Raw genomic sequence first — 20,962 nt, 5'->3', positions numbered from 1 at the left:
TGCCACAACTTGTGAAAATAGTGATTTCTTTTAGTAGCAAGATTTTGGAAGAAGAACCGATAAAGAAGAAAGATTAACAGCTTTGCAGCTTTTCATCAACTGTCTATTTTCAGTGACTACATTTTTTTCAAGGAAATGTGGTTCTTGATTTTGCAGCTAATATGAAGTAAATACTTGTAGACACCATTGTGGTACTCACAAAAATCAGTGAACACACACAGGTCCATTCTGAAAACAAATCCTTGATGATAAGGATGTCATTATCCAGGAGAGAGAACCATCTCTTCTTCCTTTATGGTCTTCTTGATTGTAAATCTGTCCACCAAAGGAAAATTGATCACGAGAGTGAATTTTTTATGTACATATCCTAAAAATGGAACTGGGTAAAGTAAAAAGTTTATATACACTTTTTATACTTCATGTATTATGTTTATGTAATTTGGTGTATTCACAATGTCAGACTTCGTTTATCAACATGATTTCTTACCAATTAAATTTGTCTCTTGTATTTACACCATTTTCACTAAAACTATCTTCAAATTTAAGTTCTATTGCTATATTGAATTATCATAAAATAGTGTGTATTAAGTTTTATAAAGCAATGTCAGTTTGCTAAACTAAAAGTACCCAACTGGTATAAAGGAACAACTGATCATTGAAATATTAAGAAGTAAATGCTACAATTTCTTATGACCAGGATGTCACATACTGAAATTTATACCTGTTAGCATACAGTGAAACCAAAGTAATGTTAAAATCATTACATATCTTACTCTAATCATAACCCTTCTGATTTTCTTTCCTTGTTTCCACCTTTAAGCTCTTGAATATACTGCAGTGGAAATGTAGTTAGCCTAAAAACTTCTTTCCCACAACACTGTGCCCTTATCTCTCTTTGTCTTCCAGAGATACTATATCAGTGCCAGAAGTGGCCTAAGGAGCCTTTGGCTGCCAACACTGTGTGTAATTTGAGAAGCACAGGAACTCCATCCCAGGGTCTCCTCTCTTGCATGTTACAGTGGCTGAGATTTCCTCAGTCAGTTTGAGTTTTAAAGGCTTTTTAGTTTTCAGAGGTTCCTTAGTAAACAGAAGTACCTAAAGGAGAAGTAAGGTCCTGCAGGAAGGGGACATAAGTTACATGTGATGAAACAGTAATGAGCAGAAAACATCCCAGATAAAATTCCCCCTCAGACCTGTCTGCAGCTGGCCTCAGCTTCTGCCTCCTCAAATGCTCTTTTTCCATTGTACACTTGTCTAAGTTTTCAATCTTTAAGGCTTACTCTCCCTATCTCTACTTCGTTTCACAGCCAAGCTTCCTCTTTTTTGCATTCACTTCTCTGTCACACGTTAGCAGTCTAGAATTCATTGTTCCCACGCTACTGAAGCAAGTTTCTGTGGGGTTACCACCAAAATTCCAGTGGAAAGTTAAAGGTCTCAGTCTTTATCATTATTGACCTTCTGGGTATGCTGGATATGGCCACACCCTCCATGAAACTTTCTTCACTTGGAGTCTGTAAAAACACTTCACTTGCAGCATTCAAAGAACTGTGATTTCCAGAGTATTCATGCCTCTCTGAGAGCAGCGACATTGTCTTAAAGCATTAGTCTAGCCTATGTGCTTCACACACTGTCAACACTGAGTAAATGTTTGTTTGAACATGTAAAGGTCTGTGATGAGGGCTTCTTGCCAGTCGACCTCACAGACCTACCTGTGGAGTTGCATCATTCTGAGGTAACATGATTCCTTCACTGGGCAGGTGCCTGAGGCAGTCAAGAAAGAAACCATGACACCTGAGATGCTGTTAGACTGTCGGGATGCTTTCTGCTTATGTATGCAATGTACCTAACTAGACACCTTTTATTATGCTATGGGATGCTCCGCCTTCATGCACGATTCCCACAGAAAGTTTAGAACATGTTTAAACGTTAGAATGGAATCACTATTACAGAAATGTCCTCTTAAAATTGAATATATGTATTTGTGTGTGTATATGTACATAAAAATATTTATATTTATCATTCTGTCTTTACTTATAGTGCAGTATGCTTTGCGGTAAGTTTAGTTTGTCTTCTCAACCCTCAACCTGTCTGTAAAAATCTGTTAATTGTCAGAGGGAGATTTAGTGCATCAGTGAAAATCCACTACTACTACTACTACTAGAAAATCTGCTCAAAAGTGGTTTCCTGCTGAGGATGAGTCAGTAAAATATTGAAATAAAAAAACACAAAGACCAACTTGAAGTCACAGAAACATGTTTCTGGAATTGCAAATGTCATATGCTAGTGCCTATGAACCAAAAATAATGCATTTTACAAGTATTATTAATAATATCCATATTCACTTTTTAAACATATTTTTACTGTTAATGTTACTTCATTTGTATGACTTTCCACCAGAGTTTCATAATTTATTATGTGAAAAGGCCCTAAACATTTTACACAGACTTGAAGAAGAAACACTATTCCTTTCATGCATAGAAGGCCAATAAATTAATTAAAAGATTTAGAGGGAAATTTCAATGATCAGTTTTATATTTGCAGAAATTAAGATACAAAGCCCTTAAAAGACTCTCTTGATGTTGGAGAATTACTGATGAACATTTCTAGGGTTCCTCCTTTTACAACTAGCCATGTGGTGCATGATTTTTTTTTCTGGGTAATATTAAATCATAAATCAAACTTGTACAATCTCTCTGTGTTGATCAAGGATCCTACCTGATCCCACTCCAAGTAGCAGAACTAGCCAGCTGTATGGATTTGGGGACCCTCTGCCAAGGTAGGGAACCAACGTCATTCTCTGGAGTCTCTCTGTTTCCTACTTGCTATTTTGGATAATGTATTGTCATTGTTCTGATTTTTATCTTAATTTTCACTTGAGAAGCCAGAAATCAGCAAAACAGAAGAATTTTTGGATGTGCTTTAGCTGTGTGGGTGCACAGTACATACAGTGTGGAGAAAAAAATGCATTCACATGCTGGATGACTGCTTTCCATAAAGCACTGAGTTTTTAAAATGTGAATGATTATATGCTATTAAATAATGTTGACTTCATTTTTTCTCTTTATTTCTTCTCAGTAATATTGCAAAGATCCAGTATAAACATAGTCCTGTAATATTGAAATTATAATTCAATATTATAATTTTGAAAAAAAAAACACATCTAAGAAACAAGAGGAAAAATTAGGTTGAATATTCAATTAAGCTTAAGACAAAGCAATTTAGGATGTGCAGTGTAATTTAAATATGAAGATTAAAATAGTTATGTTTAGCTAATATTAATGTAATTTTATTTTTGTAATGCATAATGACTGTATTATGGTCAGTATTCCAATTATATATTGTGTACTAAATAGTTGCATGCTAAATAAGTCACACAAGTTTTATAATAATAGTATAAATATTTTGCTTTAATTCTATCATTGCTCCTCCTAATTACCCATGAACCATTTTCATCCTTTTGTTTTATTAAATACTTCTTTATGAAATAGCATGTTCTGTGTATCACATTAATAGTTGTGACCATGCTTTTTGTAAAAGCCATATCTCTTATTAAGAAGATGATAGCGTGAAAAGGACAGGTGTTAGAAGTGAGACTAAATGAACAGAAACCTAAGCTCTCTTGTGTGGTTCCACTGTGGGAGTAGGCAGGGAGAAGGGTTTTGTCTTTGTTTCCATTCTGTGTGACATTATTTTTTGATATTATTACTGATGAATACCTTGTGAAAATAATCATTAAGCAATTTCTTTCCATGAACTCAGTGTAGTTTTAAAATAGTTATATGAAATAGATAAAGACCTTAATTTTTAGTTCAAGATCTGAAGAGTTTTTTTAATTTAAATTTCGTTTTATAAATCTGAGGTATCTATAGAATTGGTTCCTTGGTTCAAAAGACCAAATGCCAGACTTTCTTTTCCCTGTATGTCCTAAGTGACTAATAAACATTATGTTTCACTTATCTATTTTGCATTAAGATAAATACAACTTATTTTTCATTGTTGAAAAAAATTAAGACCTCAAAAAGAATCCCTATTCTTAAGTATTATATATTACTTTGGAATGGAAAATTGTTTTAATTAAGGCTGCATATTTGAATCAAGGAATTCAGTGTTTTCTGAAGAGCCTATAGAAGGTAATTCTCTGCCTAATTATTTAAATAAATCATTAATTAAAAAAATTAGATATATAGTAGTCATTGTACATACAAATATACATCTAATACAAATGTACTTCTAAGATAAACTAAAGGAAATTATGTGTACAGTTATTTTATTACTTATACAGATCCTCCAGAATCTCTTAGAAAGATAATGTCAAAGCATTACACAAGAGTTTAATTTTTGAGGATTTTAATAGTATCTGAAGCATAGCTATGACATAATGCTTTGAAAATGTCTCCCTTGTAAGGCTTGGCCTTATGAAATCTGTTTTATCTGTCAATGTTTAGTAAAGTTATTGGTATCTGTAAATGATTGATATGGTCTAAACATTCCTTCTCTTTTGCTTTTCTTTACATTTATCTTTTCAAGGGGAAATACATTTTCCTCTGATATTTTATTTCTCTAGTCTCAGTGTATCAGGAACACTAACTTAGTTTAGATAATTTTCAAGTTGATAGGTGCTGTGCAAACTGTCTTCTCTAACCTTTTCTTTTTACACCCTTAGGAAACTGGGTTCTAGAAAGGTTTAGTAATTCACTCTGTGCTTATCAGACTGTTAGTGGCAGACCTAAGTCTAGAATCTAAATGTTCTCTTTGCTGTCTGTGCCAGCTCCAAACTCTTGTGCAACATGATACCAAAGGCCATGTGAATTGATTCTTAGTCTGTCATGGAAAGCATTGTTTCATTTCATTCATTATAACTTGGAGTCTGTTGTAGTTGTGGCAAGAAAGGGTTTCCATTTCTGCTCTATATATTTTCATGCATGTATATTGGATGTATATTTATTAGCTTGCTCATGCATATTAACTGTCATGTGCTCCTTGCAAAACTGTATCTTTCTCATCTTTATTACCAGCCACTATAAATTCACCTAGTACTGCACCTCCCATTGTCTCTACTAACATGCCTATTAGGATCGGTAAACAAAGGAATGGTTAAGAGAACACTACCTTTTGTATTTGTGATAAAAATGTGATAAATTGTATTCTAAGGGTGGGAACATCTAATGCTTTAACAAAATTTCTGTTATTGGAATCAGTACCTTTGTACATTTGTGAGACAAGTAAAATACACAAATATCCTTTGACTCTCAAGTTCTCCGTTGTATTGACCAGTGCAACAAGTGCATTTCTAGCACCACTCTTCTGTACTTACAGCTAAAATTTCTTTCAAAGGAAACTTTAAGAGAAAGGCATTCAATTAAAAAGAATCCATTTGCATTGTATTGGAGATCTGAGAAAAAAAATTATCTGTGCTGTTTTGGCAGATTTCTGTTCAGGAAATTAGTTTTTACATTGTAATTTTGAAAACCTAAATAATTTTAGTAATTTCTCACTGAAGCCAACTTTACATTCAACTGTTTGTGACATTTTAATCAATTTGTGTGGTAGTGCTTTGCTCTGTTTTTATTTGTTGAAGAATAATGGTTAGAATGTGGTTGTATATCAACTAAATCATAAAGCAATTTTTGGCAAAACATCAAATGACTGCCAACACTGCTTGCCTTTTTCCTCCAAATATACTTTCCTATTTATATTATTTGTAATTTTGCAACTATCGCAGTTATAGGAGATAAGAAATGAGCAGGAGAAATACCAAGTGAACTATTATTTAATCTGCTACCTATAGAGACTACGTACAGGAATTCAGAGTAAGTGGTTCCAATTTCTTCTAAAAAAGAGAAATTCCACACCATTGACTCGAATACAGTAATATTCTCAAATATGAGGTATTAGAAACAAAGGAATTTTCTCAACCCCATCATTTAACTTCTGAGGCCAAGACATCTGTAATCCATCACTGGGGGACTAAAACCCAGAGAAAAGAAACCCACATAGTTCATTTTTTCTTGTGGCTTTGGGGGTTAGACCAACTTCCTCTGTAAGGACATATAAATTGGAAGTATGGAATATTTTACATGAAACATAGATATAAATTTCTCTAGGGTTATAAAGACATCGATTCAGAGAAGTGTTTACGGTTATTCTGGTAGTTGCACCAAGGAGATTTATGATGGAGCAAAAATTCCAGCAGCCCCCAAGAAAGCAACAGCAGCTGGAGTTTCCAGGGCCTATTTCACATGGACCCCAGCCAGCAGATGGGAATATTATAATTCTAACTAAGTACTTCGCTCTTTGTATGAACATACAAAGAGCCTCTGTGGCATTCTCCCTGAAGGACTGGCACATCCTCTACTGCCCGAGAACGTCTGTATGATGCTTCAGAGTCTTGCCTTGGTGCAGTGGAGCTGAATTCACTCAGGCATGTCATTTCTGACATTCTTGAAGAGAGCCTTGTTCAGTCCGTCTCTCTCTGCGTCATAACCTTCTTTGGTGTTTCAACAAAGCAAGCAAATGTTAGAACCAGTTAGAATGGTTTGACTTGACTGCATTAAAGAAAAAAAAATCTCATTCAGATGATGCTTGATAAAAATGTAATTCTAGCATTCAAAAACATTCAAAAGTCATCCTGCAGTAGAAATATTCTTAAATTGGGTACTGCAAATTTGTGTATTATCGGAACAATTTTTACCACATCCTTGATCCACCTTTGCTATTTATTTAATAGTTGTTTTGGGGGTTTTGTTTTACTGAAATTACTCAGTTTTTTACTTGAACAGTTGTGTCTTATATGGGAAAACTGATTTCACTATTGTAAAATGAAACCAGTACTACTTGTTTCAAAATAGAAATGAAAAGTGAAAGCCAATATAATGAAAACAATCAATATGATGTCATTGAATTCTCCTGTGTCCTATTGCTTTCTCACATCTCAGCTCCTGAGGCTTATCTTTTTAAAAAGATAAAGTAACAAAGTATCAGAGAAAGACTAGGTTTTTTTCTCTGATGTAGTCTAATTTGAAATAACTGAAAAGAGAATTGCCTTGTGATAGATGGGATTTAATGTCATGTGCTGGACTATCTAAGATCATTCATATACTGTCAACAATTACAAATACACTTTTCTTATTCTTGGGAAACTGATATAGTAGACATTCTCAAGCTTATGATCTGATATCTTAGAGAATTCAATATTGTTTACTGTAAGAAAGAGGCACAACTATCAACTCTGCCATCTACCAGTCCAGTCTGGACAGGACTATCAAAGGTTCTGCTTAGATCATCAGTAATGATATGCCGGTGTAGGGAGGGGGGAAATTGAACTTGTTTGACAATCATATATATTTCTTCAATATATCAATAAAATTTCTTTTCCTGGCTTCTGTGAAATGTTCCTATTTCTCTGTGAAAAGTTGTTTTGTTATTTAAAGTTGTTAGGACTTTTATGTCATACCTCAGATGATATACTAAGAAAATCTTATCTTTTAAGCTACTTTTCACAGATATTTCAGTATATAATGGGTAATCAAAGTATTCCCAGAAATAACCTTTGTGCCTTTTCCATTACTTTCCTAAGACTCTTGGACTAATTATTATTTCCCTTCCAAATCATGTCTTCTATGCTTGAAGCATCACTCTACTGAATAGTAATTAAACTTTTGTAAGGTCAGCACAAGCAACCTTATTATTGTTTTAAAAACTCTGTTTACAAGTACTAATTATATCATTGTTTCTAGTTTCTCACATATGTTTAACTACTCAAACAAAAAAGTTCACTCAGTATTATCTATGGATCCAACAATCAATGTACTTTTATATGCCAGGTATCTTAAAGAAATCATGTAAAATGAGCAGGATTCCAGTCATAAATGTCAGTCATATAATTGCCTTATCACCAGATTAAAGATATAATCTTGAATCTAAGATAACATTTTGTTTATATTTTAACATCTGTATTTTCAAATATATATTTTAAAATCTACTTTTTAGGCCCTTATTTCACACCCTTGAATATAGATTGAAGTAGTGTCATTTCTGTATCTTCCAAGAAACTCTGAGAAGTGTTAAGAAGACAAAAGAAAGATTAATTGGAGAAAGACCTAGACAGGAATACTGTTTTCATACCGCATCTATAATGGCATACAATTACTTCTACTTTGAAGTTTTGCCTGGCTTAAGAGTGATCTAAATGGAAAATGGATATATTCTTAAATCCTTTTTTCCCCCCAAGAAATGTCTATCATGAATTCTGGCTTGGATGCCATTATTAGGATAATACATAACACCTTTTGAAATCTCTGGAACATGAAGATTTGTGAACAGCTTTTCTATTGAAACATCATGGGAGTTTTGCACTATGGGAGAACATATCTTGACTGCTAGGATGACATGGAAAAGCCTGCATCAATATGTCTTAAATGTGTATTTTCTGCAATGGCAACGCTTAAGCCAATTATTTGCTGCACTCCAGAATCTGTCTCGCCAACTGTTCAGTAGGACATTTTATCGTGCTTTGACAATTCACTCTCGGACATTTCGCATGTTTATCTGTTGACTAAATTATTCAAAATCTTAAATGTAAGACAAGTAAACTCTGCTGAGTAGTTTTTGGTTAAGTATATAAATACCTCATTCCAGGGCTCCTGAAGAGAGACTTCTTGAAGATGACCCATAGCACAAGAGAATCTGTAACACAAGGTGCTAGGTTGTTTGGTGCGGTCACAGAATTTTATTTACCATAATCGATATAATTCTAGGGAGAGTACTAATACATTGATTTAGGCTGTCTCTGGTATTAGATGCCTTCCTCATTTATTAAAACTGGATTGATGAAAGGGAGCCAGGAAATATTTAAAATTTAAAGAAAAATTCATTGAATGGATGTTTCCATAAAATTTCAGAAGTGACAGTGAATGAAAATACTGATTTTTAGTATTTTGCTATATTCTCCTGAGAGGGAAAGAATACTACGGTAAATAAACGTGTGCTCTAGGTCGCCATCTAGTGGTAGCTTTTTAGTTACTCAGCCGGCACCAGTGACGGTTCATGGAATATCCGCAGAATCCTGAAATAACTGACATCCGCAATTGGAGTTTCCTCTCAATCATTCAGAATATCTATGATTTGATATGATGAGGTCTCCAGTATAAAAAGGGTTTTTTTGCCTGCATTACTATCATTTGTTTTGAATAAATTCCTCCGAGTTTTTCATTCAGAATATTTTTAAAAGAAAAGATCAAGATCATTAAAATACCTGAAGAGATTTAGAAGCTGAAATAACCTAGTCTGTATAAGTTAAGCTCACTCGTCCTTGGACTTATACAATTTCATATGTGTATATTATTACATCCAGGAGTGGCAATTTTTTTTGCACAAGATTCTGACTGCATACTGGTAAAGCATTCCGTTAATAGTGGAACTGGTATTTGCATTTTGGTAGATACAGAGGTTCCTGAGGCATGTATTTGCATTTTTTTCTCTTGCCTCCCCCAAATTTTCTAAATCCATTCCCCAACATTGTTTTAACTATATATTTCTGAGTTTTCTATGCATACCTTATATAAGACTTACCAAAACATTAACATGAAGAAAGATGATTGACAATAACGGAGATTTAAAAAAATTTTCTTTTTCCTCTCTGTGACCTACCATATTTTAAAAGGGCATTTTCACATTACCTACTTTTAGTAAGGTGTCTTATAGCACATATCTAGAAAGATTTTGCCCAAACCTTGACTGATGAGTTTGATTTTCATTCACAAAAAGTGTTATCAGACTATCTTAACAATTGCCCCAAGGTAAAAAACAGAACCTTTTTCTCACGTAAGGTTTTCTTTTTTAAAACAATGTAGTCTAGGTAAATTCTGTCTGCAAATATTCTCCCCCACCCCACTTTGATACAGATGACTACATTTAGGGAATTTTGATGAGAAAACTGGTGAAATCCACCCCAATAACCCAGTAGAAGTAAATTGCTTTTTAGGAGCCAGAAAGAGAAGGGGAAAGGGGCAGAGGGCAGTAAATACATACCAGTTCTTCTTCAGGTTAACTCTAGCCCATCCTCTCACTCTTCTTCACATCCCAAACTCTATCATTTCTTGTAATGTGCAAAAACATGATTCTTGTTACAAGAAATGAAATTGTACATTAAAAAATCACTTTATGTACAGTAGATAATCAGAAATCTATAGAATTAAAGCATACAAAGAAACACATTGTAGGTGATAATCTAGGAGCAACGAAATATTTTCAAGAGTAAATGAATTGACAGCTATTTCTCGTAAGTTGGAAAAGTCAATGAGCATAAAGGCAAAAGATCTTAGAAATTTTTTGCACCTATGCAGAAGGTGTTTTTCTTAAACTGAATGAAATTGTGTGATTGCAAATTTAAATTGATAATTATATGACTAAAATATAATTAATGGACTAAATCTTATTTCCAATGGACAGATGGAATTGTCTTTAGAATCTCCATAGTGATTCAAAACATCCTTCGTCACCCTGAGGTTAAAGTACAGAGCAAGGTGGCAGAATGGGTAAGTGAACTTGTAAAATTTCTTTTTTGGTTTTAAACCTTTAACTTCTGGCAATCTGGAAGAGATCTACTATCTGGGTAACTGAATCCACAGATTATACTGAAACATAGATACTCTCATTATAAATGTCTGAATAGGTACTTAAATGAGGTGTTTTACTTATGCATGGGAAGAGAGGTGTGTTTGATTAAGTCTGACAGATTTTTTTTTTTTTTGGATTAGATAATTATTTTTTATTTAAGGATAGTTGACACACAGTATTACATTAGTTTCAGGTGTACAACACAGTGATTCAACATTTATATACATGATAATTCTAGGTACCAGCTATCACCATACCAAGTTGTTACAATATTTTGACTATATTCCTTATGCTATACATTACATCCCGGTTACTTATTTATTTTACAATTGGAAGTGTGTATTTTTTTTTTTTTTTGTGAGGGTATCTCTCATATTTATTGATCAAATGGTTGTTAACAACAATAAAATTCTGTATAGGGGAGTCAATGCTCAATGCACAATCATTAATCCACCCCAAGCCTAATTTTCGTCAGTCTCCAATCTTTTGAGACATAACAAACAAGTTCTTACATGGGGAAAAAATTCTTACATAGTGAATAAGTTCTAACATGGTGAACAGTACAAGGGCAGCCATCACAGAAACCTTCGGTTTTGCTCATGCATTATGAACTATAAACAGTCAGTTCAAATATGAATACTCATTTGATTTTTATACTTGATTTATATGTGGATACCACATTTCTCTCTTTATTATTATTATTTTTAATAAAATGCTGAAGTGGTAGGTAGATACAAGATAAAGGTAGAAAACATAGTTTAGTGTTGTAAGACAGCAAATGTAGATGATCAGGTGTGTGCCAGTAGACTATGTGTTAATCCAAGCTAGACAAGGGCAATAAAACATCCACGTATGCAGAAGATTTCTCTCAGAAAAGGGGGGGTGAGGTTCTAAGCCTCACCTCTGTTGATCCCCAATTTCTCACCTGATGACCCCCCTGCGACTGTGCCTGTCTTAGGTTGTTCCTCCCTTGAGGAATCCTACCGTCTCTGGCTAACTAGTCATCTTCCGGGGCCATACAGGGAAATGTAAAGTTGGTAAGTGAGAGAGAAGCCTTATTGTTTGAAATGGTTAGCTTTTTATTTCTTTGCATATTTATGCCCTGTAGCTTCTATGCCCAGCATTTGTCTTGAGGTATCTTTACCACTTGGAAGAATTATGATACTCGGTAAATTTGATATGAGGCACGAATTCTATTTAAGGCTTGTAATTAGGAAGGAAGAAGAAAAGCTATAGAAGTAGCAGGCGGAAGAAAACATGGGAAGATGGATTATTTCTTTGACATATCTTCTTGTAGAGTAACTTCAGCATGTATAGGTTTTAAGCTACTACTTAAATTGCGCACACACATTAACATAATAGGAGTATAGTTACATAACCAAAGCATACCTGTAATTACCAGCCATCTCCAGTGAAACCAAGAAAACCAGTTAGGCACCTTAGGCATTTGTGAAAACTTATCTATGATATGGTGGATATTGTCCAACTGAACTTGAACAGTCTGAGAGAAATCAGACAAATTAAAACAACCCATTCCTGGGGACTGTTCACATCCCACATGTTCTTTTAACAGTAAATAGTCTGTAGTTGTAAGATTTTGGAGCGCTACAATTTGCACTTCTCCTAATTCTTGGTTGAGTTCCAACAGTATAGATCCAGTCAAATTTGTTGTTTTACTGTATGCACAGGCCAGCTTACATATCTCCTTCTTCATTCCCATGGCAAGTCCAGGAACTGGTGGGATGAGTGCATCTACAGCTGTAGCAGTGCGTGGATCTTTGTTGGGGTTTTTTGATGATCATCTTCTGGCATGAGTCTTCCAGAGAGTGCTGATGTTGGAAGTTCTTTTTCATATCGTATCTTAGTTGATTTTTGAGGTAGCCAAATTAGGCTTTGATCCTCTGTATAAACACAAACAGACCCTTTGCCTACACTTTTATATGCCCTTTATACCCTTGTGTAGAACTCACTGGAGGTCACCACACAGGAACTGCCTTTTTTTTTTTTTTTTTTTGGTATCATTAATCTACACTTACATGACGAATATTATGTTTCCTAGGCTCTCCCCTATACCAGGTCCCCCCTATAAACCCCTTAACAGTCACTGTCCATCAGCATAGCAAAATGTTGTAGAATCACTACTTGCCTTCTCTGTGTTGTACAGCCCTCCCCTTTCTCCCACCCCTCCATGCATGTTAATCTTAATACTCCCCTTCTTCTTCCCCCCCTTATCTCTCCCTTCCCACGCGTCCTCCCCAGTCCCTTTCCCTTTGGTACCTGTTAGTCCATTCTTGAGTTCTGTAATTCTGCTGCTGTTTTGTTCCTTCAGTTTTTCCTTTGTACTTATATTCCACAGATGAGTGAAATCATTTGGTATTTCTCTTTCTCTGCTTGGCTTGTTTCACTGAGAATAATACCCTCCAGCTCCATCCATGTTGCTGCAAATGATTGGATTTGCCCTTTTCTAATGGCTGAGTAGTATTCCATTGTGTATATGTACCACATCTTCTTTATCCATTCATCTATTGATGGACATTTAGGTTGCTTCCAATTCTTGGCTATTGTAAATAGTGCTGCGATAAACATAGGGGTGCATTGGTCTTTCTCATACTTGATTGCTGCATTCTTAGGGTAAATTTCTAGGAGTGCAATTCCTGGGTCAAATGGTAAGTCTGTTTTGAGCATTTTGATGTACCTCCATACTGCTTTCCACAGTGGTTGAACTAATTTACATTACCACCAGCAGTGTAGGAGGGTTCCCCTTTCTCCACAGCCTCGCCAACATTTGTTGTTGTTTGTCTTTTGGATGGCAGCCGTCCTTACTGGTGTGAGGTGATACCTCACTGTAGTTTTAATTTGCATTTCTCTGATAATTAGCGATGTGGAGCATCTTTTCATGTGTCTGTTGGCCATCTGTATTTCTTTTTTGGAGAACTGTCTGTTCAGTTCCTCTGCCCATTTTGTAATTGGGTTACTTGTTTTTTGTTTGTTAAGGCATGTGAGCTCTTTATATATTCTGGACGTCAGGGCTTTATCGGATGTGTCATTTTCAAATATATTCTCCCATACTGTAGGGTTCCTTTTTGTTCTATTGATGGTGTCTTTTGCTGTACAGAAGCTTTTCAGCTTAATATAGTCCCACTTGTTCATTTTTGCTGTTGTTTTCCTTGCCCGGGGAGATATGTTCAAGAAGAGGTCACTCATGTTTATGTCTAGGAGGTTTTTGCCTATGTTTTCTTCCAAGAGTTTAATGGTTTCATGACTTACATTCAGGTCTTTGATCCATTTGAGTTTACTTTTGTATATGGGGTTAGACAATGGTCCAGTTTCATTCTCCTACATGTAGCTGTCCAGTTTTGCCAGCACCAACTGTTGAAGAGACTGTCATTTTGCCATTGTATATCCATGGCTCCTTTATCAAATATTAATTGACCATATATGTCTGGGTTAATGTCTGGATTCTCTAGTCTGTTCCATTGGTCTGTGGCTCTGCTCTTGTGCCAGTACCAAATTGTCTTGATTACTATGGCTTTATAGTAGAGCTTGAAGTTGGGGAGTGAGATCCCCCCTACTTTATTCTTCTTTCTCAGGATTGCTTTGGCTATTCGGGGTCTTTGGTGTTTCCATATGAATTTTTGAATTATTTGTTCCAGTTCATTGAAGAATGTTGCTGGTAGTTTCATAGGGATTGCATCAAATCTGTATATTGCATTGGGCAGGATGGCTATTTTGACGATATTAATTCTTCCTAGCCACGAGCATGGGATGAGTTTCCCTCTGTTAGTGTTCCCTTTAATTTCTCCTAAGAGTGACTTGTAGTTTTCAGAGTATAAGTCTTTCACTTCTTTGGTTAGGTTTACTCCTAGGTATTTTTTTTTTTTTAATGCAATTGTGAATGGAGTTGTTTTCCTGATTTCTCTTTCTGTTGGTTCATTGTTAGTGTATAGGAAAGCCACAGATTTCTGTGTGTTGATTTTGTATCCTGCAACTTTGCTGTATTCCGATATCAGTTCTAGTAGTGTTGGGGTGAAGTCTTTAGGGATTTTTATGTACAGTATCATGTCATCTGCAAATAGTGACAGTTCAACTTCTTCTTTACCAATCTGGATTCCTTGTATTTTTTTGTTTTGTCTGATTGCCGTGGCTAGGACCTCCAGTACTATGTTGAATAACAGTGGTGAGATTGGGCATCCTTGTCTAGTTCCCGATCTCAGAGGAAATGCTTTCAGCTTCTCGCTGTTCAATATAATGTTGGCTGTGGGTTTATCATAGATGGCCTTTATTATGTTGAGGTACTTGCCCTCTATTCCCATTTTGCTGAGAGTTTTTATCATGAATGGATGTTGAACTTTGTCAAATGCTTTTTCAGCATCTATGGAGATGATCATGTGGTTTTTGTCTTTCTTTTTGTTGATGTGGTGGATGATGTTGATGGACTTCCGAAAGTTGTACCATCCTTGCATCCCTGGGATGAATCCCACTTGGTCATGGTGTATGATCCTTTTGATTTATTTTTGAATTTGGTTTGCTGATATTTTGTTGAGTATTTTTGCATCTATGTTCATCAGGGATATTGGTCTGTAGTTTTCTTTTTTGGTTGGGTCTTTGCCTGGTTTTGGTTTTAGGGTGATTTTAGCTTCATAGAATGAGTTTCGGAGTATCCCCTCCTCCTCAATTTTTTGGAAAACTTTAAGGAGAATGGGTATTATGTCTTCCCTGTATGTCTGATAAAAATCCGAGGTAAATCCGTCTGGCCCAGGGGTTTTGTTCTTTGGTAGTTTTTTGATTACCGCTTCAATTTCGTTGCTTGTAATTGGTCTGTTTAGATTTTCTGTTTCTTTCTTGGTCAGTCTTGCAAGGTTGTATTTTTCTAGGAAGTTGTCCATTTCTCCTAGGTTTCCCAGCTTGTTAGCATATAGGTTTTCATAGTATTCTCTCATAATTCTTTGTATTTCTGTGGGGTCCGTCGTGATTTTTCCTTTCTCGTTTCTGATACTGTTGATTTGTGTTGACTCTCTTTTCCTCTTAATAAGTCTGGCTAGAGACTTATCTATTTTGTTCATTTTCTCGAAGAACCAGCTCTTGGTGCCATTGATTTTTGCTATTGTTTTATTCTTCTGAATTTTATTTATTTCTTCTCTGATCTTTATTATGTCCCTCCTTCTGCTGACCTTAGGCCTCATTTGTTCTTCTTTTTCCAATTTCAATAATTGTGACATTAGACCATTCATTTGGGATTGTTCTTCCTTTTTTAAATATGCTTGGATTGCCATATACTTTCCTCTTAAGACTGCTTTTGCTGTGTCCCACAGAAGTTGGTTCTTTGTGGTTTTGTTGTCATTTGTTTCCATATATTGCTGGATCTCCATTTTGATTTGGTCATTGATCAATTGATTATTTAGGAGCGTGTTGTTAAGCCTCCATTTATTTGTGAGCCTTTTTGCTTTCTTTGTACAGTTTATTTCTAGTTTTATGCCTTTGTGGTCTGAAAAGTTGGTTGGTAGGATTTCCATCTTTTAGAATTTTCTGAGGCTCTTTTTGTGGCCTAGTATGTGGTCTATTCTGGAGAATGTTCCATGTGCACTTGAGAAGAACGTGTATCCTGTTGCTTTTGGATGTAGAGTTCTGTAGATGTCTATTAGGTCCATCTGCTCTACTGTGTTGTTCAGTGCTTCTGTGTCCTGACTTATTTTCTGCCCAGTGGATCTATCCTTTGGTGTGAGTGGTGTGTTGAAGTCTCCTAAAATGAATGCATTGCAGTCTATTTCCCCCTTTAGTTCTGTTAGTATTTGTTTCACATATGCTGGTGCTCCTGTGTTGGGTGCATATATATTTAGAATGGTTATATCCTCTTGTTGGACTGAGCCCTTTATCATTATGTAGTGTCCTTCTTTATCTCTTGTTACTTTCTATGTTTTGAAGTCTATTTTGTCTGATATTAGTACTGCAACCCCTGCTTTCTTCTCGCTGTTGTTTGCTTGAAGTATGTTTTTCCATCCCTTGACTTTTAGTCTGTACATGTCTTTGGGTTTGAGGTGAGTTTCTTGTAAGCAGCATATAGATGGATCTTGCTTTTTTATCCATTCTATTACTCTATGTCTTTTGATTGGTTCATTCAACCCATTAACATTTAGGGTGACTATTGAGAGATATGTACTTATTGCCATTGCAGGCTTTAAATTCGTGGTTACCAAAGGTTCAAGGTTAGCCTCTTTAGTATCTTACTACCTAACTTAGCTCACTTATTGAGCTGTTATATACACTGTCTGGAGATTCTTTTCTTCTCTCCCTTCTTATCCTCCTCCTCCATTCTTCATATGTTGGGTGCTTTGTTCTGTGCTCTTTCTAGGAGTGCTCCCATCTAGAGCAGTCCCTGTAATATGTCCTGTAGAGGTGGTTTGTGGGAAGCAAATTCCGTCAGTGTTTGTTTGTCTGGGAATTGTTTAATCCCACCGTCATATTTGAATGATAGTCGTGCTGGATACAGTATCCTTGGTTCAAGGCCCTTCTGTTTCATTGCATTAAATATATCATGCCATCCTCTTCTGGCCTGTAGGGTTTCTTTTGAGAAGTCTGACATTAGCCTGATTGGTTTTCCTTTATAGGTGACCTTTTTCTCTCTAGCTGCCTTTAAAACTTTCCTTGTCCTTGATCTTTGTCATTTTAATTATTATGTGTCTTGGTGTTGTCCTCCTTGGATCCTTTCTTTTGGGGGTTCTGTGTATTTCCGTGGTCTGTTCAATTATTTCCTCCCCCAGTTTGGGGAAGTTTTCAGCAATTATTTCTTCCAAGATACTTTCCATCCCTTTTCCTCTCTCTTCTTCTTCTGGTACCCCTATAATACGGATATTGTTCCTTTTGGATTGGTCACACAGTTCTCTTAATATTGTTTCATTCCTGTAGATCCTTTTATCTCTCTCTATGTTAGCTTCTATGTGTCCCTGTTCTTTGGTTTCAATTCCATCAATGGCCTCTTGCATCCTATCCATTCTGCTTATAAACCCTTCCAGAGTTTGTTTCATTTCTGTGATCTCCTTTCTGGCATCTGTGATCTCCCTCCGGACTTCATCCCATTTCTCTTGCGTATTTCTCTGCATCTCTGTCAGCATGTTTATGATTCTTATTTTGAATTCTTTGTCCGGAAGACTGGTTAGGTCTGTCTCCTTCTCTGGTGTTGTCTCTGTGATCTTTGTCTGCCTGTAGCTTTGCCTTTTCATGGTGATAGGAATAGTCTGCAGAACTGGGACGAGTGACGGCTGGAAGACCTTCCCTTCTTGTTGGTTTGTGGCCCTCCTCTCCTGGGAGAACAGCGACCTCTAGTGGCTTGTGCTGGGTAGCTGCACGCAGACAGGGCTTCTGCTTCCTGCCTGGCTGGTATGGAGTTTGTCTCCATTGTTGCTGTGGGTGTGGCCTGGCTCGGGCAGCTACTCCAAAATGGTGGAGTCGCGTTGGAGGGGGAGTGGCCGGGAGGCTATTTATCTCCGTAAGGGGCCTCCCTGCTCCCTGCAGCCCAGGGGTTAGGGTGCCCAGAGATCCCCGGATTCCCTACCTCTGGATTAAGTGTCTCGCCCTGCCCCTTTATGACTTCCAAAAAGCACCCGCCAAAATAAAACAATGACCACAAAAAAAAAAAAAAATTTTTTTTTAATTAAAAAAATAAAAATAAAAAATGGCCGTTTGTTTTTCTTTATTTTCTGGCGCCAGTCTCAGGCATCTGCTCACCTGTCTTGCTGCCCTGTTTCCTTGGTATTGGGGTCCCTATCCCTTTAAGACTTCCAAAAAGGTCTTGCCAAAACAAAATAGCAAAAAAACAAAAAAAACAAAACGAAAAAAATGTCCGTTCACTTTTCTTATGTCCTCCGGCACCAGGCGTCTGGTACCCTCTCACCGTTCTTACTGCCCTATTTCCCTAGTATCCAGGGCCCAACGCATGCACTGTGTCTGCGCTCTGGTCCGGATGGCTGGGGCTGCGTGTGCAGCAGTCCTGGGCTCCGTCTCCCTCCCGCTCTGCCTGCTCTTCTCCCGCCGGGAGCTGGGGGAAGGGGCGCTCGGGTCCCGCGGGGCCGGGGCTTGTATCTTACCCCCTTTACGAGGCACTGGGTTCTCGCAGGTGTGGATGTGGTCTGGATGTTGTCCTGTGTTCTCTGGTCTTTATTCTAGGAAGAGTTGTCTGTGTTATATTTTCATAGATATATGTGGTTTTGGGAGGAGATTACTGCTGCTCTACTCATGCCGCCATCTTGGCTCCACCCCAGTCCGACGGATTTTTAAGTCTAAATAAGAGAAGTACCACACAAATGGAAATACATTTTAGTAGGTATCTTCATTTACTGTTATATCCATACTTTCTCAATGTGGTTTTCAAAAATAGATTTCTAAATTTTATTTAATTGTTTGAATGCTTGATTCAAAACCCAAAAAGCATAAAAAGATGCATCATGAATATCTTCCACCCAACCTTGTAGCTTGTCTCTGGAGATGAGCCCATCTTCTTCAAAATCACTGTTATTTTCTCTTGAGTTTTTCCAGAATTTCTTTGTGCACAGAAAAGAAAATGAAGCTATAGATTTCTTATTTATCTCCTTTTTTACACTAGAAATAGCATGTTTGATACACCATTCTACACTGTACTTATTTTTCTTATTCCTTTCCTTATATTTTTTTCTTTCAAAGTATATAGTATTCCATTCTGTGACTGGTCATTTATTTAACAAGTCTTTTGATGGATATTTATTGAACCAGTATTCTATAATGAAAATTTTGGTCATTTCCAATTTAAAGAAAACTTTAGCATTTTTTTCTTCTTTTCTTACAAATACAACCTATGAATTTTTTCATTTTATTCTCTGTGACAATTGGAAAATTTTCATTTTCCATAGGTTTCTACTTTATTCTATCATATTTCCTATTTGTTGCATACTGTGGGAGTTTGTACTGCTTTTTATGTATATAACACTATTATAGTTCAAATAGTTTTTGTCAAGTCAATTCTGTATACACTCTGAAGTAAGAAACGTGGGTTTTCTAGTGGCAGAAGGTGTCTAATAAACCTGTTCGTAGTAGCAAAAAGAAGGTAAAACGTGCATTGAGAGCTAGTTGTGTCAATACTTTAAAATACGTATATTTGATGAACAACTGATAGGAAAATATAGTCTTATTTTTTGAAAGGCAATCCCCTTTGAAAGCAGTTGACCACAGGAAATAATGGTATGTGATTAACAATTCCCTTACAAAATTGAGTGCCAGGATGGGGAAGAAGGGACTGAAATTCTCCAATAGAAGTCAGAGAAAAATGCTGCTGTTGCCCCGTTGGACTGACACATTAATGGTGGTAACTAATTCACACACTAGAAATATTTTATTTCTAAATGGAGAAGGGGCTTTACAGAGTATTTTCTTGCATCCCATTTTCTTTGCAGCAGCATTCTTTTTAAGTAAGAATGATTTTAATAAGTAAAATTCTTCATTTTCATTCTCAACTAAGCCACTGGTAATGTTATGAATTTCAAAAATTAGTATTCACTAAAAAGTCTATGCTTTAGGCAACATATAATTTTACATTTATATTCTGACATACATGATGTTCAATGTAGTGTCATTCTCGTCTGAAGCTAAACTTTACTGGACACTGTTTGTTTAAGGTGCAAGATACCAAAGCATATACTAGATAAAAGAGAATATGTAAGTGGTGTCCCTGATTTGTATTATTACTATTTACAATGTTTAAATAATTGAATACTTTTTCCAACATTTCCTAGAATGTATATTCCATTTTAGAAATGCTTACAAGGAAGAAAAATGTGTGTAGGAAACAAAACACATAAAAAAATCTTTGGAGATGATACAGAAATAGGAGACTTCACGTCAGTAAAGAAATCCTGTTTTGTGATTGTATTGGTCAATGCATCATGGAAAGTCGTTAGTATATTGAGAGGAATCCAGTGCTTCATTAAAAACCCTGGTGCTGAGACTATAAAGACTGTTAAATAACTACATAATAATTAACATAGTTCCCAATAGTGTTGGACTTATTTCTTAGTTGTTTATATTGTTAATTTAATTTTTGCTACTACTAATATCCTTATGAGATAAGGCTATTACTAGAAAAACATCTTTTATTACACCTCAGTGTTTCTTGAATGAAGAATATGGAAAATGGTTATTGTGCAAATCTTTCTTCCTTTGTGCTGGCTGACAGCTACATTCTCAGTGTTATGGCTAATTTGAAGGTCCAGTTTACAGAGGTCCATGTTAATACAGGTTGGAAAGGAAAGTGTAGTATTTCCAGACAGACAGACTTGGGTTGCAATCAGGGATCTGCTATTTCTTAGTTGGGTGACCTTGG

The 20,962-nt window shown here is 36.0% G+C and overlaps 1 protein-coding gene across 5 annotated transcripts in view; it reads left to right on the top strand.

The window, feature by feature from the left end:
• Positions 1-20,962, top strand: part of ADGRG6 (adhesion G protein-coupled receptor G6) — a 153,715-nt gene that overhangs the window by 86,690 nt on the left and 46,063 nt on the right. For 3 of the 5 annotated variants that reach the window (XM_057489143.1, XM_057489144.1, XM_057489146.1), the window contains exons 5-7: positions 2,708-2,776; positions 8,638-8,697; positions 10,450-10,535. In XM_057489143.1, coding sequence (XP_057345126.1) covers positions 2,708-2,776; positions 8,638-8,697; positions 10,450-10,535 — 215 coding nt within the window. The remainder of the gene's footprint in view (positions 1-2,707; positions 2,777-8,637; positions 8,698-10,449; positions 10,536-20,962) is intronic. The other 2 variants (XM_057489145.1, XM_057489147.1) reach the window with 1 other exon arrangement.

Source organism: Manis pentadactyla, chromosome 12 (genome assembly GCF_030020395.1).
Source record: "Manis pentadactyla isolate mManPen7 chromosome 12, mManPen7.hap1, whole genome shotgun sequence".
Taxonomy (NCBI): Eukaryota; Metazoa; Chordata; class Mammalia; order Pholidota; family Manidae; genus Manis; species Manis pentadactyla.
The sequence above is the reverse complement of the archived record's forward strand: the minus strand, read 5'-3'. Positions and strand labels throughout refer to the sequence as shown.